General features: G+C 36.1%; 4 protein-coding genes across 7 annotated transcripts; 2 read left to right on the top strand and 2 right to left on the bottom strand.

Annotated features, from left to right (window-relative positions):
- Positions 1–774: 774 nt before the first annotated feature.
- Positions 775–7,133, bottom strand: LOC111016370 (acetyl-coenzyme A carboxylase carboxyl transferase subunit alpha, chloroplastic). Of its 2 annotated transcripts, none has more exons than XM_022291754.2 (11): positions 6,975–7,133; positions 5,578–6,074; positions 5,153–5,227; positions 4,933–5,040; positions 4,701–4,861; positions 4,108–4,222; positions 3,859–4,013; positions 3,393–3,444; positions 3,242–3,310; positions 2,622–2,699; positions 775–1,925 (listed from the first exon to the last, which is right to left on the bottom strand). In XM_022291754.2, exons 2-11 carry the CDS (start codon positions 5,944–5,946, stop codon positions 903–905), a joined length of 2,205 nt encoding a protein of 734 aa, XP_022147446.1. In that variant the 5' UTR covers positions 5,947–6,074; positions 6,975–7,133; the 3' UTR covers positions 775–902. The 2 variants fall into 2 exon arrangements, with proteins under 2 accessions (XP_022147446.1, XP_022147447.1); XM_022291755.2 differs by having other exon boundaries at positions 5,578–6,069; positions 6,975–7,123.
- Positions 7,134–7,925: 792 nt separating this feature from the next.
- On the bottom strand, positions 7,926–12,703 carry LOC111016395 (Cleavage/polyadenylation specificity factor, 25kDa subunit). Its single transcript, XM_022291792.2, has 7 exons — positions 12,497–12,703; positions 11,940–11,985; positions 9,739–9,832; positions 9,567–9,640; positions 9,378–9,464; positions 8,623–8,733; positions 7,926–8,379 (listed from the first exon to the last, which is right to left on the bottom strand). The coding sequence occupies exons 1-7, from the start codon at positions 12,613–12,615 to the stop codon at positions 8,308–8,310; spliced, it is 603 nt and encodes a 200-aa protein (XP_022147484.1). The 5' UTR covers positions 12,616–12,703; the 3' UTR covers positions 7,926–8,307.
- A 769-nt stretch (positions 12,704–13,472) lies between these two features.
- LOC111016330 (propionyl-CoA carboxylase) lies at positions 13,473–20,697 on the top strand. 3 transcript variants are annotated; one of them, XM_022291693.2, is made up of 13 exons: positions 13,473–13,572; positions 14,573–14,617; positions 14,710–14,911; positions 15,671–15,745; positions 15,861–15,962; positions 16,507–16,619; positions 17,128–17,242; positions 17,358–17,548; positions 17,630–17,746; positions 18,256–18,336; positions 18,525–18,748; positions 19,401–19,440; positions 19,865–20,697. In XM_022291693.2, the coding sequence occupies exons 2-13, from the start codon at positions 14,579–14,581 to the stop codon at positions 20,462–20,464; spliced, it is 1,899 nt and encodes a 632-aa protein (XP_022147385.1). In that variant the 5' UTR covers positions 13,473–13,572; positions 14,573–14,578; the 3' UTR covers positions 20,465–20,697. The 3 variants fall into 3 exon arrangements, with proteins under 3 accessions (XP_022147385.1, XP_087980123.1, XP_022147386.1); XM_088123997.1 differs by having other exon boundaries at positions 14,501–14,617; XM_022291694.2 differs by lacking the exon at positions 18,256–18,336.
- Positions 20,698–21,393: 696 nt separating this feature from the next.
- On the top strand, positions 21,394–23,793 carry LOC111016415 (LIM domain-containing protein PLIM2b). Its single transcript, XM_022291816.2, has 5 exons — positions 21,394–22,028; positions 22,115–22,214; positions 22,323–22,351; positions 22,947–23,036; positions 23,195–23,793. The coding sequence occupies exons 1-5, from the start codon at positions 21,894–21,896 to the stop codon at positions 23,459–23,461; spliced, it is 621 nt and encodes a 206-aa protein (XP_022147508.1). The 5' UTR covers positions 21,394–21,893; the 3' UTR covers positions 23,462–23,793.
- Positions 23,794–24,730: the final 937 nt, after the last annotated feature.

Here is a 24,730-nt window from a genome sequence, read left to right as displayed (position 1 = left end):
CAAACAAAATAAAGATTACATTCATAATATAACAAAAAATGTAGCTACATCTCGAAAATAAAATAATAAAGTTATGTGGGTGAATGTCAATTATCGTTGAACTAGTTTTAGTAAATATATTGTTGTTGTTATTATTATAACCTTATGATCGAACATATATGATATAACATTTTAATAAGTTATGCTTATATTAACGATAAATATGATTTATAAGTTTGTCATTTGTTGGTATAACAACATGTGTGGGTATGAAAACGAGCATAGTTTAACGATAATTGACATATATCTCTAACCAAGAGGTTATGAGTTTAATGATCCACCCTGTACTAAAAAAAACATGTGTGGTTGAAAATTCGAACACACTACATTTTGGTCTGAAATATAAAGTTGACATATATTTTATAATTTAACATAATTATGTCAATTTAATTAATACACATTAAAAAGTTAATAGTAATTCATCGGCTTTCAAAGTCACATCGTTAAATTCACTTACCCCACATTCTTGAAATATACTTTAACAATTTCAAATAACTAATTTTCAATTGAGTAGGTCATTACCACTTAATTTTGTCAATCTAACATTACAATTATTTTTCGTACACTAAATGAAAATAGAATATTCGAACTCACGATCCATTGAGTTAAGCTTGCATCGAATCGAATTTAAAATACACGATATTAAAGTGTATGGACCAAATTTGAAACTTATGAAATCAGCCCCATTTGTGTAGTTAAAAAGGAAAAATCCATGTTAGATACTAAAAATCCATATTGAACAGAATCAATTATTTATCATTCCACTAAATCACATCGCAACAAATTCAATTATCATACAATAAAGCCTCAATAATTACTCTCTCTCTCTCTCTCTCTCGACAGAATCATATCAACACCATTATCTAAGACCTGCCATTATCAGCGGCAACCATACCTTCTGCAGCCGCCGCCGCCATGGCCGACGCCACCTCCATTCTCAAGCTCTCCACTTTCTCTTTCAACCCCGATGCCTCCAAAGCCTCAACAATCTTCTCCTTTATCTCTGCCTCCACCTTCTCAACCTCTTTCACATTCAACCCATCCGCCATTTTCGCCTTCAGTTCCTCGATCTTCCCACCAAGTTCCGCCATTTCTATGGCCCTCTCAATCTCCCCATCGATCTCCTCTTTCAAACGCTGCACCATCTCTCTCACCTCTGCCGGTGGGGCCTCGGCAGTCCTTTTGACCACTCCCACGACATCCAAATTTGCTGTCTTCAAGACATCGACAAGCTCTGTCTTGACTCTCTCGAGTTCCTCTATGAACTCTCTGTCCACTGGGGCCCCACTGGAAACAATATTGTCCCAATTATCCTTCAATTGTTTCAGTTTTGCTTGTGTCTCAGATGGGATCTTGCTGTTGATCTCTGTTTTTAGTTCCTCGCTCTTCTTCTTCTGCTCAATGAGTTTGTTAACCATGTCTAGCTTTTCAAGCTTCTGTTTCAAACCCAGATAAGAACCGGGCTTTGACAGGTTCTGCTTGAATTCTTGCATGAGTTTGTCTGATTTTTCCTTCAAACTTCTGCTGAGTGGTTGATTAGGCAACCCATTTGGGGGTTGGGAGAGTTCTAGTTTGAGAGATTCAAGCTTCTCTTGTAAGCCCATGGAGATGAATGCATTGGTCATCTCTTTGTCAACATCTTCCTTGAGTTTCTCAATCGCTTGGGATGTGATTGGATCGGATGGGCCTTTCACTTTGAGAATCTTATTCTTTAGATCCTCAAGTTCTGACTCTATGTCACCAGGCTTTGGCAGGCTGGTTTGAGATGGCATCATCTTGCGTTTTCTCTGTGGATCAATGGGAATTCCTTCTTGAAAACCACCGATATGGCGGTATTTGAGCATCCTGTGGTGGAGCAACTCTTCTGTACTCATGTTTGCTAGTTCCTGAACAAGGTCAATTTTAGCTTTTAGGTGGAAATTCCATTACAAGGAAATCATGTGAAGTAAATGGAAGGATAATACATCACTCCAGTGGATGGTTCTAATAAGGGTCCGTGATGTCTCCACGAAAACTTGTGACATTTTGACATATCTAGAATTTTCATTGTATGATGGTAAAATATTACTATTTTAAATGGAAGCTATTTTGATAATGAAAAAAGATTTTGTCAAAATCACTTCTAAACCTGTCCATTGTGGCAATATAAAAGTGATTTCGCAGCACTACCAAACATGTCTTTAATAATATAAAATATTGTTATCCTGGCTTGGGTTGGGCAAAGTTTCAATAGGATTATGAGAGAGCGTGATGGAAAGAAACGAGAACCCTAGTACTCAAATTATAAAATGGCAGGGAAAGGTCGGAATGACAAAAAAATTTCATGAAAATGACACCAAGACGTGCTCGAACCTCATTTGGTTGATACAATTCAAGGACTTCAAATCTTCAAAATAAATCACTCGAGAGACCAAAGATTACATGAAGAAGGATAACTGAAACTAGCTAGCCTCTTGGTGGGTGTTGGAATAAAGTCTAGTACTGTGCAATACAATAGTAAATAAGATAAGGTAAAGACTAAAGAGCCAATACTAAGTTTATATTTTCTGTGGTGCAAATGTGAAGATGTGAAAGATATTTACCTTCATTGCCTCGATTATTGCAGACTTAATTTGTTGGGAGGCCCATGCTGGATCAGCATGTGCACCACCAAGAGGCTCCTATAAGCAGTAATATAAATATAACATTAGTAGTGTCTAGGAGAAGCATCAGCTGAACTTATTATCAGTTGAATGTAAGCAAAACTAAAATATATCGGGACGTCTTGTCATTTTATGCATATATTATTTCTTGAAGCTCGATATCTCTCACGAGCATGGATGTAAAGTTGAAACAAATGGCCAAGCCAAGAGAACTGATATACATGGCCATGTATTCTGTCATTTATGGCAATTATCAAGTGTCTAATCGCAACACAACTCTCGTTCTACTTTTACATTATTATCTCTTCTTTTACTCTTGTTTCATACAAGAAGGAAAAAGGAAAAAGAAAAGTTAAATCAGCTTGAGAGGAAATCTTGTGAGCTCCTACCAAAGAGAGAGTTACATTTGGGCGACAAAGTTATTTTTCTTTTCTTCTTTTGTTCAGTGGAAGGTGATGCCAGGCAAGAAAATGGTGCTTTTGATGAGAGATGATAAAGGAACAATAATGCTTTCATTTCTGCAAGCACTGAAACACATAGTGACATAGACAGGTACTTACAGGGATGATACCATCAGCAATTTTGAGCCTGTAATGTTCTTGAGCTGTGATTTTCAATTTCTCAGCAGCCTGCACAAGGACGAAACTTCAAGGGTTAAACAAAAGCCGATCTTGGGTTAAAGTACGCACAACTGTCGAAATAGTCGCATACCTTAGGAGCTGCTTGAGAGGATTTCCACAAAATTGCAGCACATGCTTCAGGACTGATCACAAATACAGACACCAAAAAGAAAAAAAAAAGTCACTCGTAGAACTTACATAGATGATAGGAAAAGAAAATCTTGTTCTCTTCTGTTATCTGTTACTTCTTTAAACAGTGTTTGGGACGCTTTTAAAGTATATTTATGGAGGGCTAAAAGTCACTTAATGGTAGTGTTTGGTTAAAATTTATAAGTAAAAATACATTTTAAAATTATTTATAATCAAAAGTAATGAGAAATTTAAAAAACCGATTGAGAGCACTTAAAGTGACTTGAGATGTATTTTTTTTTTCAAAAATATTTTTAAAATAAATGTTTCACTTAAAAACACTTGTTTATAAAGGCATTCCAAACTCACCCGAAGATATCAAGCTAAGGCTTGTGTTTTTATAAGAAAAATATATATACATATTGTACCTTGCAACGTAGAAAGCAGAATTCTCCATCATGAACATTTTATTTGAACAGGCAATCGCAAGGGCTCCTCCGGAACCGCCCTCGCCAGTTACCACTGTTACAATGGGCACCTTTAGACCAAACATGGTCCTCAAGTTATGGGCTATTGCTTCACCCTGCAAAAATCAGAAAATTGTTAAGCCAATAACATGTTATTAAAGCAATCCACCAAAGTTCAATTTTCACGTTGAGATGAAAAGTGTTACCCACTTGACCAAGTTCCTCAGATTTTAGATCAGCAAATGCCCCAGGAGTGTCAACAAAAGTAAGGATAGGCAAACCATGATGATCAGCATATTTCATCATCCGTAAAGCCTTCCGGTAGCTGGTTTCCAAACAATGGTTTTAGCGAATAAATCCAATAATTGCAAAACGAAAAAAATTATGTTCTTGTCGACTTGAGATCCTTTTCCCTGAAGGTTTTCTCCTTATTTTATTTATATTTCATAATTCATACAACATAAAGCAACTAGTAACACAACATAAACTTGATAACCAGGGTATTGAGGCTCACTTCTTGCACTTCGTTCATGCGCTACCCCGCTAATCTTTGGAAAGGTTTCGCCCACCCAAGACTTGCTCTTAAGGAGAACAAGAATTCTAAATTAAGTTTTCCACCTGAGCCCAATACTTTGGAGGGTATTTCCAAACGTCCCAAGTCCTTCCCATCAAGGTCACCCTTGAGGGCAATAGAGATGAATAGTAGACTCCAACGTTGAAATCCTAGACAAAATATTTTATTTTGTACTAATTCTAATCTCCCTACTTATTGGTTTAAAATCAGAGAGACTCTTTAAGCTTACCCATGAGGCGTTGGCATAGCAAAGTTGCGAAGAATGTTCTCCTTGGTATTCCTACCTTTCTGATGTCCTATACACATGTAGCTTTTACCTTCAATGCTCCCAATGCCAGTAACAATTGCTGGATCATCGTACCCCGCACGATCTCCATGGAGTTCTACCCACTGATTGAAAATAAAGAGATACAAGTTACATTCAAATGTTATAAATAAGATGTAAAAAGTATAGGAGGTACCTTTTCTGTGATGTTTAATATATGATCAAGAACTGTTGGTCTATTGGGATGTCGGGCAATTGATAGTCGCTGAATTGGTGTCAAATGTGTGTACAAATCTTTGAGAGCCTGAACTTGAAACAGAGAGCAGAAAAAGTATTTAGGACAGAAATATCAGAATATCAGGATAAGGCAAAACGATGAAGTCAAGTAATACAGGGCAGAAAAACTCAAAACATACCATCTGATACTTGTTCTCCAGGGTACCAATTTGATCACTGAAATCTAAACCAGTTTCATCAGCCAAATTTCGGATCTGAAAGAAATAGAGGGAGAGAGAGTTAAACACAAGACACAATATGAGAAGCTCCTATACTGCTTTGTGCCCTACTGATATCTCGTGTCATAGGACCATGTGAAAATTTACACTGTTACTGTGCCTTAACCAGAGATTCCCATTTCATATCCCGGTGATTTATGAACCACAAAAGGATTTTTAAATCATAACATAAAGGAAAAGGAAAAGGGGGAGGTTTTGCATGGTCTTTTACCAAGATTTAAATATGCTTCTTCACTGAGACATGCATTACTAGAAGATTTCGAACTCGTGGAAATAATGTTCAAAAGACTTCCTGAACATTTTTCAAACTCATAAAAGGAACTTACCTCAATAATCTTCTTCTCTAAATCAACCAGAGGCTTCTCAAATGGAAGCGTGACAGGTTTCGGTTTCTCGGCCAGAGGCTTGAAGTAAGACAGATAAGTCAAGTACCCACTCTTGATGTTTGGGTCAATATCATCCGGCCAGGGATAATCGTGCTTCCTCCACTTTTTAACCTTTGCAGTGACACAAAATTTGTTTCTGCTCTTAATCCGGGGAACTTTTGGATCATCCAACCAAAATCCATACCCTATTCTATGTGAACTTCTAAGGAGTTTGCTAGCCAAAGGACCTTCTGCAAAATACAAACTAGGAAATTCCAAGCAGCTATCTTTGCTTCCAACATTTCCAGATGCTAAAGATAGTGTTGTCATCTTCTTGAAAAGTCAATATATTACTTCAATTACATCCAAGAGTTCACTGGTTATATTCCTGCTCTTGTAGTTCATTTGAGCATAGCGAGGCAAATACCTTTAGAAGGCATTGTTCATTACGTCCTGTCCTAAGAACAAAAAGCAGCACAATTTCACTAAAATGGATAACAAATAATAGCATGGAGTTGAGAGAGAGAAAGAGATGCATCTTGATAATGTAGCTTTGCAAATAGATACTCACACCCTAAACCCAATGCCAAGAACTGAAATCTTGATAATGTATCTTTGCACATAAATACAAGGAAAAATCCGTTTCCATTGGCTGACTGATAGGAAATTTCTATCCAAATGACCGTTTAATCACATATAAAAACTAAATGTACGCTAACCTGTCAAATAAACTTAGTTTAGTCAGTGATAGTTTAACATGGAAGCATGGTACAATGTTCAAACCTCTGTCATTTCTCCCTAATTAATTCAAACAGCCACTTATTGAGTTCTATACTAATTTCGAAACCCACTAATGAGGGAGAATATTAAAACATATATGTAAACCATTAAATATATAATAACCCATCAGTACCTTTTTGAAATTAGTGGTAGTTTTAACAATAATAATATTTTTCACTTTTTTTCTTTCCAATCGTTATTGTCGTTTTCTCACCCATTATTTAGCTTCCATGCAAACTCTTACAGATCAAAATTACAACATCTTAGTTCACAATTCAGAGAAATATAATAGTGAGCTCCATTTTTCCAAGTCAAAGAAGCAAACGCAAACATAACTTAGCTTTCTCTAACAAAATATGTGTAATTATCAATCCCTTTGCCGCATCAAGACCATACAACAAGGAAAATCCAAAAAGAAGAAGCAATCAACATCTTAAGGGCCAAAATCCACGTTTACTCGAGAACAACCCCTTGCTTAGTTTCAACGGGATATGCTGGATAGAAAATAAAGAAAAAGGAAGGAAAATTGGCGGAGATTTTCTCAGCAACCAAACAGAAAAAAGCAAGATGAAGAATACCTCAGGCGAGTGCATTAGAAATTCGCTCAAAAATTGCAGGAATCCCAAAGAGAAGAAGCTAATGGGATGATTTGTGAAACAGCAACTGGCCAGTGGAAATGCACTTCTGAGCTTTTCGGTTATGGCGGAGGAGAAAAGAAAACGCCATGTGGGGGAATGAAAGCGCGTGAGTTCAAGCGCGACGGTGGGGGTGGTGTGAAATTGAGATTGGTCCGTGTACGCTACGCGCTTTTTAGATAATTGGTAAAAGATGGACAGGTCATCACAAATGCGGATAACTTCCCGCGGAAGTGGGGCCCATCCGGATTCATAATTATCGTTCCTTCGTTTCCATATATCCACTCGAATTGGCCATTGGCCATTGGGGGACCGTTGTGCAATTTCATGATAGTTCGTGGGGGCCACTTCGTAATTGTGATGGACTCGGTGGCTTATCAGCAATTAAAAAAAATTACTGTTTTGCTCTACTTAAGATTTTTGTTTTTACTTTTAAATTATATATTTTATTATCACTGTTAGATATACCCACCGACTTAGATAGCAGAATCTCAACTTGAACTTAACTTAACGGTAATTAACAATGATCTCTCATGAAGATATCATAAGTTCGAATTCTCTCACCTCAGAAAAATAATTTAATATTCATACCCATCAAATATTTCAAACGAGACCCAAGTATTTTAAAAAAAAATTGAAAAACTCAATGGCTAATCAATTATTAAGACAATACACATCAACACTAAATTATGATAAATTAGCTAAGAAGAGTAATAATCACTCATTAATTTACCATTGAATAACCAAAACCTAATTTTCTTTAGTAAGTAATGAATATTTCATTGATGGGAATGGAATACAGAGAAACTTTGCAAGTAAATAACATCAAAGGCTGTATAATAATATATCTACTTGGATGAAGAACTCCAAAAGAAAAGCACCAAAAATAAATAATAGAATCCCAAAAAATGGCTCACAAATTGCATTAAATCAGAGAAACAGAGAGAAATCTGTTTTTTCCACAACTCAATCACTGTTATAAATGATTCAATAGACATACATTACATTCTCTTGCAAAACTTTCATCAAGTCGAATTGTTACACAAATTGTTAATTGATTTTCATTTCTTCGCCCTCATTAGAAGTAACATAAATTTTTATCGGGATTGGTCTCGAAAACACATCGATGAAATCACCGAGAACAAGAAGTCGATAGTGTGCTACTCTATCTCAAGCAAGGTTGATAGTGTTCCCTAAGTTCTAACTAAGCCAACAAGAATTTCTCACTGCTGCAAATTAGATGGAGTATGTTTGCTACAAATTCACTCTTGCAATCTCATGTGGTGATCATGTTGAACTGAAACCTGGAAAGCTGCTGCGGGATTGTCGATATAACAGGTCCATATCTCTGCGATCAAGTACGAAAGTGAAAACTATCTATTAGCTTTTGAAAAGCATGATATTCTGAGACTAAAGGGATTTACATGTACTATCATCCAGCATGCAGAAAATCCACTACATACTAATTGCTTATAATTAAGCAGGCTTTTGACATTGCCCGACATGCTAAAAATCACTTAAGAATATGCAAAAATTTCGTTTTCCGCCTTTTTTTCCCTCCTGTGGGTCTACAAAGGGAAATTCATCTTACCTGAACATTGTCGTAGAGCTCAAACAAAGGAACTGCAAGCAGCTTCAAATTCTTAGGAACGGCGAAGTACTCTCTTTCAGACAAATGGACAATGAAAAGCTTTTTGCATTCCTGGATCATCAAAAACGCTTATTAGGATTGTCTCTTTTTCCTCAAGGAAAAAAAATATCCAAGATTAGTCAAGCTTAAGGAAAAAAAATGTTCCTAAAATGGATTTCTGCTCTCTTTTTCCTTTTCCTTTTTTGGCTGGATGTCCAGAGGGAGAGTTGAGCCTAACCTCGTCCCATGACCTCTCCATCCTGGTAAAGATTGTACCATTTTTCTCAAGCCAAATACCCCAAAAAATAGCAAAAAAATAAAAAATGCGTGCGATAGGATAGACCAGGGAGGATTCATAAGAACCTCCTCTCCTCTCCTCTCTATTCTGCGCCGTCTCCACAAAACGATTCCATAATGATAAAGCTAACCAAAGTAAGATAAAAATCATGGACCAGGACCTTCCCCCGCCTCAGAAAAAGTGAAGATAAAGAGGCTACCCAATTAACTGGAATGGAATAAATTTTTTTTAATGAAATGCCAAGCTTTGATTAGCTAGTATAGTGAATTCCAATTGAAATAATCTTCGTAAAAGATTTTTTTTTTCCTGAAATTGATATATTCTTCCCTCTAGGGAAAAAATACATAAAATTTAAGAGGAAGGCGTATGTGAAAGAGGAGGATGGGCGGAGGGGGAAGAGAGAGAGAGATCCATATACCTTGGGTTTTGTAATATGAGGAGGACAATAAGGATACATAACAGTTTCAAAGTTTGGTCTCCACCAGATGGCCACACATTCACCAATCTGCAGGAAATTTGCAATTATGAATCTAGCTCCTCTTAGGAACATGCAAATACACAACTTGAGTAAATAGATTGCAACAAGCATATAAGAAATGATGCAAACCTGCCAATCAGGCTGGAGGGCAGGTGAATTTGCACCCAGTTTGCTCGTTAGTTTCCTCTTTAAACCTTCAATTTCTGCAAATGTAAAATTAAACATGAGAGGGGGGGAGAGAGAGAGAGAGAGATTTTACTCAGTGGGATGTGAGGAGCTGCAATTGTATATAAAATCTTACCATTTTCTCCTGGCTTCAAACGGCCACCAGGGAGCTTGCAAAAGGTATTTCCTATTTGCAGAAGTAGAATGTGGGGGTGCTTATGTTCTTGCACCTGTGGAATTGAAGACCAGATTGTAGTAGGAAAAAAAAAGGATAAAGTCGCATCATATTAAAGTACATAACTCTTGAATATCAGTCCATAAATTGCACCAATGATCGACTAAAGAGAAAGCTTGAAGAATTTAAGAAAGACTCAATGCCCAACTCAAAAGGTAGAAAACTGGTCTAATTCTGTGAACACTGTCATTTGGAAATTATAGGCTGAAAAAAAATTATAGAATCTCTAAAAACACCGAAGGGATCGGAGAGGAGAATCCAAATCAATGCTGGGTTTAACAGCTACAGCACCTTACTCAGATTCTTCAACGTTGTCTCACTGTAGCCTTGTAGGCACAAAAGTTAGAAATATCATCCAAATACTACAAATGGTTAATCTTGATGGAGTTTCTGACTGTGTAAACTCCAAGAAAAACCTGGCTGAAACTGCGTCCAGCATTCCACTTAGCAGAAAGCACATCTCTCACTAATACAAACAAAAATGAGATAATGGATCTAATATTTGGAGGCTGAAATTTTTACCCTAGGTCAACCATTGACAAAAAATAGAAAAGTAGTGTTAGAGATGTGGCTCTAGTTCCTATCTACCTGTTTCACCCAAAACCTTTCTTATGAAGCTCTGAGTCTCTGACGTAAGAAAATACCAGTCAATGTATGTTTGTCTCTTCTTTATAACCTAACTGGTTCTGAGTGATGGTCATTGGCAGCATTTGCTTTAGTCTTTCAACACACGCTCTAGCTAAAAGCTCACAGATGGTAGCGGTTAAGCTGAATCTAAATCCTCAAACCTCTGTCACCATGGTCTTCTTAGAGTCAGGAGATAAGGCAAGCATAATTTCCATTGGAGACAAGCATTAAGAAGACCATTTTTTGAAATAAGTAATGTAACAGCTTCAGAAGATTCTCTTTAATTATGTTCCAAGACTTCTTTAAAAAATTGACAATGCGTCCAGTCCATCACAACCTAATGCTTTACCTCTTTTTCACCACCAGTTGAACCTGGCTTCTTTAATAATTTCTTATTGCTAGACCCAATGGGATCTCAATCAAACCCTTCAAGGTGAAAATTTATTCCTTCAACTCTAGAATAGAATAACGAGCAGAGATCCTCTTCAGTTCTCAAGCTGGCCTATTTAACAAAGGAAGTTGTCTTCTACCGTTACCATCTTACTAGTAGAATGACATTTAGACAATGCCTAGGTTGGAAAGCACAATGTGATGCCCTGAAACCATACTAGTTCTTCCAAGTACATGCAGTTGGACTTTAATGTCATCCGCAAATATCAGAAATAAATTGTTATTGCATGGTAGGAAAGTCACACATCATCAACTTCAATGAATTTGTTCAAAATTTTGCCCCTTAATTTTGGCTTATATTCTGTATTTTAAATCCAACTTAAGCTTGTCTTGTATCATACAATAATTTGGATAATTTTGGAGTTGCTTTCCCAAATTCATTATCAGTTACATTTGACAGAGGTATTAAAATATCTACCTTAGCTTTGAAACCAGAAACAGATTCATAAATATTTTCGACACTAGATGTCATGAGTACAATTTAAAAAAAAAAAAAAAATCCAATGCTCATTTTTTATAAGAAACAATGTATATTCATCGAGTATCAAAATGTACAAGAGCTTCCACATATTATAGCAAAACTTTTTCTAAACGGAAGCAATCATAGGTTGAGAGATCCAATGTTAAAAGTAAACAAATATTTCGTTGAATGCATACTTTTAGGAGAATTTAAAAGATGATAATGATGGAAGTTCAGATTTAGTCATCCTCGTCTTTCATTTAGTACCACTTCAAGTAAATGAAAGGAGAAGAAAGGATTCAACAATACAACTTTTCTACTTGCATACATATATGTCTATATTATATATAAAGGATGTATATGAGTGGTAGTATATGTCTTTTGCCTCTTCAATACTATAATTTGTTATAAAACATTTGTAGTGATTCCAATTCAAAGAATCTCTAAATCGAATGAAGACATAAACTACGACACCAAACTAGTACGCCCACACCCTAATGGTATATTAAACATGGAGGGAAGGGAACGAACAATGGAGATGAAATATGATGAGATACGCACTAACCAGCAGAATTGCTTCAACACTAGTCCTCATGCCTTCCTTCATATAGCTGTAAACAAAACAAAAGTACAAGTTACTCACTCCACTCGATGTCCCTCAAAATCCAGCAAATGAAAGATAAATCTTTCAGGCCAGAACCAAAAAAACGTCAAAGAAAGAGAGAAAATAAACAACAATAAGAAGGCGCTATGTTTATATATAAGCAAGTAGCTTGAATAAAATCGATTATAAACATTTCACACAGAGCTTTCTCACTAAGTACCGATCCGCGATGTTACTTCTATAAGCAACTTGCACATTTTTTAAATCGAAAAAAAAAACAAAAAATATTGTAGACTCAGCTCTCGTCTTGTTCCATGTCGCGATTAAGATACGGGAAAAATCATAAAATCAACAACTTTTTTCCGTGATTCAGCGTAGAGCTATACACATAAAATGCAAAATGACAAATAATCCACCATGAGAGACGGCCGGAGTTCCTAATTCTCATGAACAACAAACCATAGGACGATGAAAAATAAAGAGTTTAGGGTTTAAGGAATCGAGTTAATTTGCAGTACTTGACTTTCATCCGAGCAAGACGATCGGCGACGGAGGTGTCCTTCTCGAGCTTCGGCTCTTTGGTCCCGAAGGTGTAGCTGGAAAGCGGGTAGGTGTTGACCACCGGCGACGTCACCATGGCTCCGTTCACTCTGCAGCTGCCGGAGAAAGTAGAAAACCTGCGATCAGTCCCCGCGAGCTCTGCGGGTTTAATTGGTATAATGGTCTTTTAACGAATCAGATTTTATGTAATGACCCCCAAAATGTTTTTGTCAAAATGACTCTGATTTTGTAAAATGGCCCTAGTCTAATGCATGATCATTGGCCTTTTTATAAAAAATCGAATAATTTTTTTTTGCGCAAAGGAAACAATTGGCCTATTGATTTTTTTATTTATTTAAATATTTGTATCTCATGGTGTTCAATTCCTGACAATTAAAAAAGATAAATGCAAAAAAAAAAAAAAAATAACTAGTTATCAAACTTGGGAAGGAAGAGAATTAGGGTAGCAGTACATCCACTACACTATTAAGAAATTTTTTACATTAAAACTACTAAATAATATATAATATAAAAAGTTATATTTTTTTTTTCAGAAATAAACCGATCGGATAGTCGTCTCCAACTCTATTTTTAAAATAAGTTTCATTTACAAAAAATTATTAAAAAAATCCTAAAAATAGCACCGAAGGAATTTGAGTATAATTTGATTGATTTAGGTGAAAAATATAAGAATTTTTTTTGTTTCTTATAAAAAAAACACTTTTTTACTAAGCCATATTTCTGAATGGAATATACGTCTCCGGAGAGTACAAAGGGAATTTGGTCCATCCAAGGGTTGAAATTCAAACCTTAATTCGTTGAATTAAAAAAAAAAGGAAAAAAAAAAGAAGAAGAACTAAAAAATAACTAAGGGGTATTTTTGGAAACAAGAACGCCATTTTGACAAAATTTATTATTAAAGTTATTTTGACCAATATGATTTCCGAACGTGACATTTGGTCAAAATTCTCCTCGTCGATTCTACTGAAGCAGGACTGTGCGATCAAAGTCTCATTCGAGGCAACGCATTCTTCCTGAAGGCAGGATTCGAGGGGTAAGCCGGCGTTATATAGTCTATTCAGTTCGTTATGTTTATCATCTTTCAATTGATAAATACCACGGTTCATTTTGTTATTTATGGTAACTACCATGGTTCATTTTGTTGCTGCATTATTTTTAATGCGTGCATGTGTTTGGGTGTACGATCTTAATTCTTAAAGCAAGAAATGTTAGCTCACTAGCTACACGAGCTTAATTTTGGTCTGAAAATCGATCATGGTGCTGCATACTGGACAAGTAGCTGGAAGAAATGGGCGTTTGTTCTTATGGCATCGAGAGAAATGTGGTTGTAGAAAACTCCATATTGAGATTTGAAATGGTAGTGCAATTGGGTATTTGGAATATGGTTGGTTTGTTAAACTCTCTCACAGTAAGCTCCTTCCAAGTCATTTCCTTATTGCAAACAATCAACAGATGACTATAGAAAACTGCCGGAATATGGAAGAGGGACCCGGAATTTAAATTTAGAGGATAAATCTTAATGAAAGAGAAATGGTTGAGGCGTCTAGATTGTTGTTTATGCTGGGAAATTTTTATTTAGGATAAGAGAATGACAACATGGCGTGGCTGCTTGAAAATGCAAGTATATTTCTATGCAAGTTTATGGTTAGGGATTGCATACTTGTGAGAAAATACGAGAAAATAACACTGGGTGGCCCTTGTCCAAATTGGTGCTGCGGCGGGTGTTAGTCACATTTTTCGTCCTTTAGCCCGAAAGATTTGGACTCAAAATTGTGGAGGAGTTTAGTTATTAATATGCTTTTCCCATCAAGGTTAAAGATCTTATTGGACAGCAGTTGGTGTTTTCTTCCTAGAAAAAGTCAAGATAACATTTCAAGTTGAATTATCTATATAAGGATTTTTTAACGACCTAATTTTGTATGATTGGCGAATGTCTTTGTAGTCTCATTTGGTTTGTGCAGATTCCTATCTCCCTTTTCTTGTAGTTTTGCACTCGGAACAAAAATAAGAACCACTTGCTCTGGTGTTACCAGGTGCTAATGGAGAGGCAGGGTAAAGATGACTGCACGATTAAGCAGGTTATAATTTTCAATCTTAATTTCTTATCCATTTCCTGTAAGCAAGTTGATGAAAGAATGGTTAGAGCTAAGGCGTTGGTGTCCAATGATAGAGAGTAAATCCCCAAAAGCGTAGAGACAAGGTGTACATCGGCTGTGGAGCTGGATTTGGAGGGGATAGGCCATCAGCAGCTCTTAAGTTGCTTCAGAGGGTCAAAGAACTCAACTATCTCATACTTGAATGTCTAGCAGAACGCACTCTTGCTGATCGTTATCAAGTTATGTTGTCTGGTGGCAGTGGTTACGATTCTAAGAGTATGTCCATTTTTATTTTTCGTATTTAGCTTACAATATATTTATCAATTAAAACTTATCATTCCTTTCTCGTATTTATATTTCTTGAAAGTTTTAAATATGGTTGGGCTGGTTGCTTTTTGTTTAGAAGCTGATGAGTGGTTCTCTATAGTCGTTGGTAGTATATCAGTATTACTTGAAATATTGCTCCTTTCCATGTATTGACCTTTCCAAATAGTGAATTTGGTAGAAAATTGTTGTTTATTTTGCGTGACAATGTTGTTAGTCCGTGCTGTGTGCATGGCTTCACGCCTCATTTTTTCCTTGTGTCCAGTTCGAAGTTTACTTTTAATTCATGTATTTTGAAATGATTCAAAGACAATTTCATTCCTGTGTTGGCTTTCATACACTGATTTTGAGACACCTTATCTTCACACTCAATTTCAGGATCTATGTAATGAACCATCCAAGAAGTCAGTTGGCCTTTTTCTGGCTAGTTGCTGACTAATTTTTCTTGTTGGTTAAACTAACTACCCTGGCAGTTACTCATTTTGTATCAAATTCTACAACTTTAATGGACTGAATAACAGAAGTATTATAAATGTACAAGAATTGTACCTAATAAGGTTTCTTCAGGATCAGTTATTGAACTGCAATGTCAATATGTGTTTTCTTATCCTGTATCTCCCGGCATACATGTGATGTCAAGTCATTTTGTAAGAAGAGTAATGAGATTTTTTGTGTGTTTTGTTCTTGACTATTATTTGAATAATTGTGTAGTTTCAGATTGGATGAAGTTGCTTCTTCCTCTGGCTGTGAAGCGAAATATTTGCATAATTACCAACATGGGTGCAAGTAAGACATTGAGATCTGAATAAATTTCAAAGTCTAATTTTGCTTAGTTTCTAGGGTGATTGGATTTGGCGATTATTTATTTATCATCTTACCCTTTTTTTTTCTTTCTGGGTAGTGGATCCCCCTGGGGCTCAAAAAAATGTTATAGAAATAGCAGAAAGTCTGGGGTTGAGTGTTTCTGTTGCGGTTTCTTATGAGGTTTCAGTAAAAGAACCAGGTAACTATTCTTCACTAGTTTATGAGGTTTTAATGGATTATAAGTCCAATCAGGGTTCAATTTCCAAGAGTCACTGTCTTGTCCTCCAAAATGGTGGCCAAGTTTTCAAGTAAGTTAAATACATTTTTATAAGTAATCTTACATACCAATTTTTTATCACTTTAAGTTATGATAGAAATACTGTTGTTTTTTACATACTCACTCTAGGATCCTCACTCAGAAGTCATATTTTAGAAGGTGTAAGAATTGGTGCTCTTGCGTGCATTTTTATTTAGCTTTATTGTCAGTTGAAGATAATGATGTTCCCCTCCAACATATTAGCAGTGAAATCAAGTTCTATTTCCCGGTACATATTGTATAACATGACTTCACAGAATATCAATTAAAAACAATTGGTAGTTTTGTATATGGCAGCCACTCAAGCAACTTTCTTTTCCTACTTTTTTTTTGTCCCTCGTTAGTATTTTACTTCTTTTTTAGAGGAGAAATCATTAGTATTTTACTTCTAGAAGGTGGAGCTCATCGTTGGTTTGATAAATGAAAGGCATTAGCACATATCTGGGAGCAGCTCCTATTGTCGAGTGCCTGGAAAAGTACCATCCAAATGTCATAATTACTTCACGAGTTGCAGATGCGGCCCTATTCTTGGCTCCAATGGTAGGAAATGATTTCTGCATGATGTCAGCACAAACTTTTAGGAGTGATTCATACTTATGTTCCCTTTTTCAGTATAACTTTGTTACATTGAGAAGCAATGCTGTTTTTTTAACGAGAATAGCAAGCACTTTAGAAAAGTTTCTTAGTGCCTCTCCTTTGGGGAAGAGAGAAATTTAAGGATTTTAGGGGTTTCGACCTCTTTTTTGAGCCTCAAACAAGGAGTTACAGATAATATCTCCAATTGATTGTGATGGAAGAAATGTTTAATCAATAGAGGGATTGGTTAAACAACATCTAAGATTATATGTAGTTGGGAAAAATATAAAGAATATTGAAGAGTTGGATTATATCCATTGTTTTGGAGAAAATAGTGAAGTTAGTGGTGATGTATACTTCATGTTATGATGGATCGCAATTTTTATCACATAAAAAATTTTAACTCCTTACTTTAGGATGTTTTGTAGTATTTCTAAGACAACGACTCAATGACAATGTGGCATATATTTAGGTCTATGAACTTGGTTGGAACTGGGATGATTTTCCACAGCTAGCTGAGGGAATACTGGCTGGTCATCTTCTGGAATGTGGCTGTCAACTTACAGGGGGATACTTTATGCATCCAGGTCCACTTCTCCTTCCAACCCACCCAAACCCCGAGTCATTGTCTATGGAGCATGGAACTCATAGTTGTTGTTTGGCTGCATGATTCGAACAATCTTTAAATGTTCTCTTCTGTAGGAGACAGGTATAGGAGCATGTCTTTCCAACAGCTTCTGGATATATCACTGCCTTATGCTGAAATTAGCTCTGATGGAAAAGTCTATGTAGCCAAGGCAGAAGAGACTGGAGGTCTTTTGAATTTCAGTACTTGTGCCGAACAACTTCTGTATGAGGTCGGTGACCCGTCTGCTTATATCACCCCTGATATGGTAAGTTAGATGTTCTATCGGACTACTTTTGATGGATCGAGAACAAAGGCAACATATAAATGTATCTGGCCATGAATGCAGGTGGTTGACTTTAGCAATGTTTCGTTCTGCCCTATTTCCAGCTCTAAGGTCTTATGTTCCCGAGCAAAACCATCTATTCAAGGAGTTCCCGAGAAACTCTTGCAGTTGGCTCCAAAGGTATTTTATTTTCGTAACGACCATATAGCAATTTAACAGATGGGTAAATGAGTCCATGTGATTTAGGAGTTTGAATGAAAAACACAAACTACCTTGACTAGGAGACTATCCTTAATTTGAATGCCGTGGATTGGTTTAAACTAAGGGATCAATTGGAAGACTTTTTTAAGGAAAAGGTACGTATATTAAGGTATGCACAAACATTTCCAACTTGGCAAACGAATTTCTCGGGCAATTACTCCAAAATGTTGTTGATAACTAGCTGGAAAACATTTTAGGATCCCAAAAATTTTTAACCGGAAACCATGTGGAATATGTGTTTGTCCTTTAGTATTTACTCATTAAATAGCAGGCTATGAGTTTCCTTGGCATGATTTAGAGGCAATGTTGCCTATTGATCTTTGGGCTCGACTAAAGTGTATTTAGCAACGCAAATGAGATATCTCCTGGAGAAATTTCTTGTTTAAATTTTCTACCTTCGCATGCCTAATTCTATATACGACCATCAGGACTGTGGATGGAAAGGATGGGGAGAGATATCCTATGGGGGACGTGAATGTGTTCTGCGTGCTAAAGCTGCTGAGTATCTGGTGATTCAAAAGACATATTTCATATTGTATCACTATAATTTTCTATCTTTGACATTTATTTTTTTATTATTATTTTTTTATGTTGATTCATCTCATATTTTTTAAATGACTATTGGTGCTATGTTTAAGTAATTTAAGAATCAAAACATATCTGGTTAATCACACTTTTCTCATTTATTCTTTCGTAGGTTAGATCATGGATGGAAGAAGTATTAAAGGGCGTTAATCAGCATATAGTTTCTTATATAATTGGACTTGACAGCCTCAAAGCATCCAGAAATAGTAGCAATATCGTTGAAGATATTAGGTTTCGGATGGATGGATTATTCGAGCTGAAGGAACATGCTCTCCTGTTTATTAGAGAATTTACAGCTCTATACACAAATGGGCCAGCTGGTGGCGGCGGCATCAGGTTGGCACTCATAATTGCCCTTTGTTTTAACATCGATTTAAAGTTTGTTTGTATTAGTTATTTGCCTCATATTCACGATTGTTTTAAGTTTGTTTATATTAGTTATTTGCTTCATATTCACGATTGTTTTTATTATCTGTTCTTCGGTACTATGTATAAACTTTTTATCATGAAGTGTATAGCTTTATGTTGAAGTCAGAGTTTTTTTACATGATTGTGAACTGATCAAACTCACCTCGAAAATACCATCGGGTAAACTAGAACAATCACGCCAACTGAATGCGAAATATGCACAGACAACTATGTTCATTTACATAGTTTTACAAATATTCAAACCATTTATATTAACCAGGACGATTAGATTTTGTAAATACGACTCAAAGTTGGACAGTTGCTTTTGTTTGTATTTCTTTAAACTTTAATCGAGAACTTAACAGCTTATTTTGCTTAAATTACCCATCTGCTCAACCTTAAATATGTTCATTGATGTACATGCATAATAATCTGTTACAAGATAGGAAGCATAGAACTTTTGGAAACTTGTGGGCTTGAGATATTATTCACTCCTTTTCGTCATCTTCATCGTTCTGTTTCGTCTTTGTGCTAACACTGCATTTTTCATGACATGATTTTGTCCTACTTTGAATTGCAGCACTGGATACAAGAAAGAAATTGTGCTCGAAAAACAATTGGTACTTCTAGTTCTCTCCCCTCTTTCAAAGTACATATCTGGATTTGCATTTCAATCTATACGTCTGACTTCTGAGTTATGTTGGATAGCCTGTTGATGACCATTCTCATTGTCATTTGTTAATTTATGCTAGCGACAATTTGTTTGAATCAAGCTTGGCTCACCCTTAACTAAGCATTCATTAGTAACCTTTCTTAAAAGTTTGGAGGTTCGAATCTTTAAATTTGAATTGTAGCGTAGTACTCTAAAGAAAAAGGCAAAGCACGCCTCTCTCTCTTTTAGTCACACGATGAGCTCTTCCATCCTTAACTATTCACTGTGTTCTTCACTTGTTTCTCTTATGACATGTTGAAGATTTTCAGTGTGGACTTATTGGTAAAAAGACAATCTTTCGGAACTCATAATTTTCTTCTGGTTTTAATTAGGTTGGGCGTGAACATATTTTTTGGCAAACTGGAGTGAAGTTCACTAATGCAGTAAAATTAGACAGTCAATCAACAGACCTTCAAATGAAACAAGAGGAGACGCAGTCTTTGCCTCGAGTAACATTGCCACACCCAATACCGACTCATGCAGACAACCCTTGTACAGGCTCCTCCCCACCAGAAACTGGTCATTCCCCTGCTCCATCTGGCCAGGAGATTGCTCTTTACAATGTGGCCCATAGCAGAGCTGGAGACAAAGGGAATGACTTGAATTTCTCTGTCATTCCTCATTGTCCTTCAGATTTCGATAGGTTGAAGACGATCATCACGCCCGAATGGGTGAAGAGAGTCCTCTCAGTGCTGCTAAATTCAACTTCATTTCCCGACTCAGACGCTGACAATAAGAGAGACAAGTGGATAGACGAACATGTGAAGGTCGAAATATACGAAGTTAGTGGTATCCATTCTTTGAACGTTCTCGTTCGTAACGTTCTAGATGGCGGTGTAAACTGCTCTCGGAGAATCGATCGCCATGGAAAGACCATATCGGATCTCATCTTGAGCCAGCAAGTTGTTTTACCACCAATTCATGAAGCATAAGTTTCTTCTAGACATTAAAGTATCTTGCTTGGCTTCTGTTATTGGCAGCCATTGTTGCTTCTCAAAACTCTTAACTGGTACCGTGATGTTGTTTTACTCTTCCTTCTTTGAATTCCCAAAGTTTCTGCAATAGTTTCGTTTATTGTCACACTCATCTTGTAGATTCAGATATAACCATAAGTTTTATTTCAGTTCAATGATTTTAATTTAGGATTTATTCTTTATTGATACAATGTTTAAATGTTGCTCAATTTTATTTATTTATCTTTATTTATATTTTATTTTAATTTAGGATTTCTTCTTTATTGAAGTCATTTCAAATCATCGTTGAAGTTCAAATACCAAATTATTTGAGCAGGTGCATTTTTTGTTCATTTAGTCCTTGTATTTTTTAAACGTCTATTTTAGTCATCTACTTTTAACATAACACTTCACTCGATAAATTTTTTAAAATGTAGCTTTCAATTTGTATTAAATGGTTTTCAATGTGTATAAAGTTTGTACTAAAATTTTTTGAATAAGGATCAAATTGATCACAAAAATAGACATTTGAAAGTACAGTACTAAAATAATAAAAAAATAAAAAAATGGAACGTATATGAATATTTTGAAAGTATCAAAACCAAAGTCATGAAGAGAATAGTTATAAACCTCAGTTCAAATATACAATCATTTAAAATATATAAATGGTTAAATTTAAATTTTATAAATGGTTAAATGCAATATTGTCGATTTTGTTACAAATAAATACTCATTTTATGTAGAACAATTCAAACTAAAATTGCCAATCAATCAAAATGTCAATATATATATATTTTGGATAGAGCCAGTAAGTTTAATTTTCGGACTTTAAAATTATATTTATATTATGAAGCTTGAAATTGTCATTTGCCAAATCTCAATCCAAATTAAACATTTAATTAAAAACACAATTGCTAATCTCCATTATTCTCCGCCACAAAATTGGTTCTCAGTTCTCACCTTCCTCCATATTCGGGTGTGGAGACCCGTCGTTTAAGCGATGCTAAAAACCAGCGTACGCTGTCCCGTCCAACGAACGAACACAGCGGCGAACCAGTGGAAGCCTTCCACTCTCAGATGATCGAATTCGTTCGAAATGGTCAAAGGATCCCCCCTTCGATCGTGTCCGGAATTGGAGCAGATCCAACAAGTGAATCACAGTTCTTCTCTGCCTCATTTGGATTCTGAGGCCAAAATCCGACATTATCTGATGTATAAATTCGGTTTTTCAGTTGATGATCCAAAGCTTCATTCCGTCCCGTCGCATTCGATTTTTGTCTGAAAGACGAGGCTTCGGACGACTTGGGGTTTTCGTTGCCCTAGTTTCTTTTCAGATTTCTGAAGGGTTTCTTTTTTTCCCGCAAGTTTTTGCGTCTCGGATCGAGTCCATCTCGTAAATTTCTTGAAAATGGCCTTCACAGGAACGCTGGATAAATGCAAGGCTTGTGATAAGACTGTTTATGTGGTTGATTTGCTCTCTCTTGAAGGGAATCCTTACCATAAGTCTTGCTTCAAATGCAGCCACTGCAAAGGCACCCTTTCGGTACGTCTCTCTTTTTTAAAAATTTCAGATGTCTCTTTCGTATGAGCATTCGATATGGCGGATTTTATCCGAATTGTGTATGACAGATGAGCAGCTACTCGTGGATGGATGGTGTCCTGTATTGCAAGCCTCATTTCGAGCAACTCTTCAAGGAATCTGGAAACTTCAGCAAGAATTTTCATGCTTGTAAAATGCCTCTTTCCATCTCTCCTTATTCTCTCTTTTTGTTCGTTCCTTTTGCAATTTCATATCTTCCTGACATTCTCTCATTTCCATGGTATTGAATGGCAACAGCCAAGCCTTCAGAGAAGCAGAATGATCTGGTATGCTCCCCCCTTCTTTTCATTTTTGTCATAGCCTTAGAAAGCTGATCTCCATGCTTTCAAAAAACCTTTTAAAATCATAAAAGGGTGTGTTTGACCCCGACTAGGCAGCCAAATTGACAAGGCTTAGGGTCTCTTGCTGGCTTAAAGGTCTCAAGTTTGAACCTTCTGATGAGCTTAATACAAAAAATCTTGATGGCCCAAACCTTGATGTCTACCGGGTTTGGGCCTTGGGGCGAGTGCGGGTGCCCCTGATACAGGGAGCAAAGCTCCGACCCCAGTTCTCCAAAAGAGAAAAAAAAATCATAATATGGTGTGTCCAATTCGGTTTGTTTGGTGAAAAGGAACTGGCCTATGAATTATGGTTGTACCCGTTTGATGATAATTATGTTTCTGTTTTTATGCTTTGCTTTTGAATCTAGTGCTGATTTGATGTGTTATTAGAGCAGGAGGTTCTAAGTTTTAATCTCTGTAATGCTATTTTCTCCTCAAGGCCTTGTGAATCGAACACAACTTTAGAAATTTCAACCATGTGCTCTCCAATGAAATTGCTATAGCTTTTAAATAGCATTAAAACTTTCGAAAATTTTCACAGACAAGGGCTCCCAGCAAACTCTCCTCCATGTTCTCTGGAACTCAAGACAAATGTTCTGTCTGCTCGAAAACGGTTTATCCATTGGAGAAGGTTTGTAGTTCATTTTTTTGTACTATACATTGTTACTGAATTGTTCCCTTGTTGAAACCTAAGGAAGAAATATATACAAACACACGTACACACATATATAGCGAAAAATTGGAAGTGAAACTGTCTTGTTTTTGTTTTTGTTTATGGTTCCTAATTAGGTGACTCTGGAGGGGGAATGCTACCATAAGACATGCTTTAGATGTGCTCATGGTGGCTGCAATTTGACTCACTCTAATGCTGCTGCTCTTGATGGAGTGTTGTACTGTAAGCACCATTTTGCTCAGCTCTTCATGGTGAAAGGAAACTACAACCATGTCCTTCAAGCTGCTGCAAACAAGAAAGCCTCCACACCACCTCCTGAACCAGCGGATGATGAAGCCGAGCCTCAGGCACAGTCCGAGGACCATGACGTAGAGCAGTCTTAAAATGCAGCTTCTGCGCTCCCCACTTTTTGAGAATTCTTCTTTGTTTTCTTCTTCATTATTTTCTCCAAAAATTGTTTTCTGCTTGGAGAGAGAACCCATTTGTTTATGTTCAAATTCAGATTGACTTCAGATTTATAAGGTAATTGAAGACACCATTTGTCAGCCAGAGAAACAGAGCTTACAAAGAATTGTACCATAGAGTCTGTTAGTGAGATGAGAAGCTGGAATAAAGCAGATCAGCTACAATTCCAAATATCACCAAGGAAATTTTGTTTTTCAATGAAAATTATACATTTGATTCTGTTGTTCCAAATATGATTCGCCTTGTTTCATTTCTGTCTCGAAAATAGTTTATAATGGTCCCTGAATTTACTATGTCATTGATGATGTTTCGAAACGAGACAGGACGAGTTCGAGCTCAGAGTTCGGTTCCTATTGTCGACGTTGTAGAGGTCTGTACTTGTAATCTCTTACTCCATTTGCCATGTTTATGTTCTTGTAGAAAGCTCCATTGCCAACTTGCCATGAATTGTGCCATAAAGTTAGTATAATATCTCAGTATATTCTCAAACAATATTCTAATGAAGCAAATATGTCCCACAAGCATTATTGGCTTGGCTCTTCTTTTATGTCGTGTTATATCTCAATAGATTTTTGGACTTGTCGATGACTGTGATCGGGTTGCAATCTTTTCAAATGGAATTCATACCATAGAAAAACAGAACCTATCAAAATGGAGTCAAATTCAATTGACTTGATATAGATATATTACTGTTTTCCATAGGCGTCTTACTTTTCACGATACATCTTTAGAAAATTTAAGAATTTTTCGTGATCCTCGAATAATTAATATTTAATTGGAAATTTTCAAATAATGATAACAATAAATGGGGAATGCAGTGCACCTGATCGCCACGGAATTTCATGCTACGATCTATATAATTAAATGTCTAAATATTCTTTTCATCATCATACGTTTTCGTCCTCCAAATTTATTGGTCCCTATGATTTTAAGAAATTACTATTTTAGTATTTTTTTCTTCTTAATTTTCATTTGTATTATCATATATTTTGATAATAATTTTAACATCATACTTGGTAACTCTATTGAAATGTAGTGAAAAATTAATATTCAAATATTGTTATTGTATATAAAATTATGTTAAAATTTTACGAATAAGAATCAAATGGATCACTTTTCAAAAATACACAAACAATATAATAATATTTAAACTTCAAACTCCATGACGGCCATTGTTTTTGGAATTA

Source organism: Momordica charantia (genome assembly GCF_013281855.1).
Source record: "Momordica charantia cultivar OHB3-1 chromosome 5 unlocalized genomic scaffold, Mcharantia_2.0 BLBB01000005.1, whole genome shotgun sequence".
Lineage (NCBI taxonomy): Eukaryota > Viridiplantae > Streptophyta > Magnoliopsida > Cucurbitales > Cucurbitaceae > Momordica > Momordica charantia.
Note: the sequence above shows the minus strand (reverse complement) of the source record. Positions and strands in the feature narration are given on the sequence as shown.

Bases quoted from the DNA above. Each gene is read 5' to 3' on its own strand.
- LOC111016415 (XM_022291816.2), top strand. From the start codon at position 21,894: ATGGCCTTCACAGGAACGCTGGATAAATGCAAGGCTTGTGATAAGACT. The intron at 22,215-22,322 runs GTAAAATGCCTC...GAATGGCAACAG, and splicing joins CAGCAAGAATTTTCATGCTT to CCAAGCCTTCAGAGAAGCAG. The intron at 23,037-23,194 runs GTTTGTAGTTCA...GTTCCTAATTAG, and splicing joins CGGTTTATCCATTGGAGAAG to GTGACTCTGGAGGGGGAATG.
- LOC111016330 (XM_022291693.2), top strand. From the start codon at position 14,579: ATGGAGAGGCAGGGTAAAGATGACTGCACGATTAAGCAG. The intron at 14,618-14,709 runs GTTATAATTTTC...GTCCAATGATAG, and splicing joins ATGACTGCACGATTAAGCAG to AGAGTAAATCCCCAAAAGCG. The intron at 16,620-17,127 runs GTAGGAAATGAT...GCATATATTTAG, and splicing joins CCCTATTCTTGGCTCCAATG to GTCTATGAACTTGGTTGGAA.
- LOC111016395 (XM_022291792.2), bottom strand. From the start codon at position 12,615: ATGGTGACGTCGCCGGTGGTCAACACCTACCCGCTTTCCAGCTACACC. The intron at 11,986-12,496 runs GTACTGCAAATT...TTTTGTTTACAG, and splicing joins CTTGCTCGGATGAAAGTCAA to CTATATGAAGGAAGGCATGA. The intron at 9,641-9,738 runs GTAAGATTTTAT...TTACATTTGCAG, and splicing joins TTTGAAGCCAGGAGAAAATG to AAATTGAAGGTTTAAAGAGG.
- LOC111016370 (XM_022291754.2), bottom strand. From the start codon at position 5,946: ATGACAACACTATCTTTAGCATCTGGAAATGTTGGAAGCAAAGATAGC. The intron at 4,223-4,700 runs GTAAGCTTAAAG...TTTGGAAACCAG, and splicing joins GCTATGCCAACGCCTCATGG to CTACCGGAAGGCTTTACGGA. The intron at 3,311-3,392 runs GTATGCGACTAT...GTCCTTGTGCAG, and splicing joins CCTCTCAAGCAGCTCCTAAG to GCTGCTGAGAAATTGAAAAT.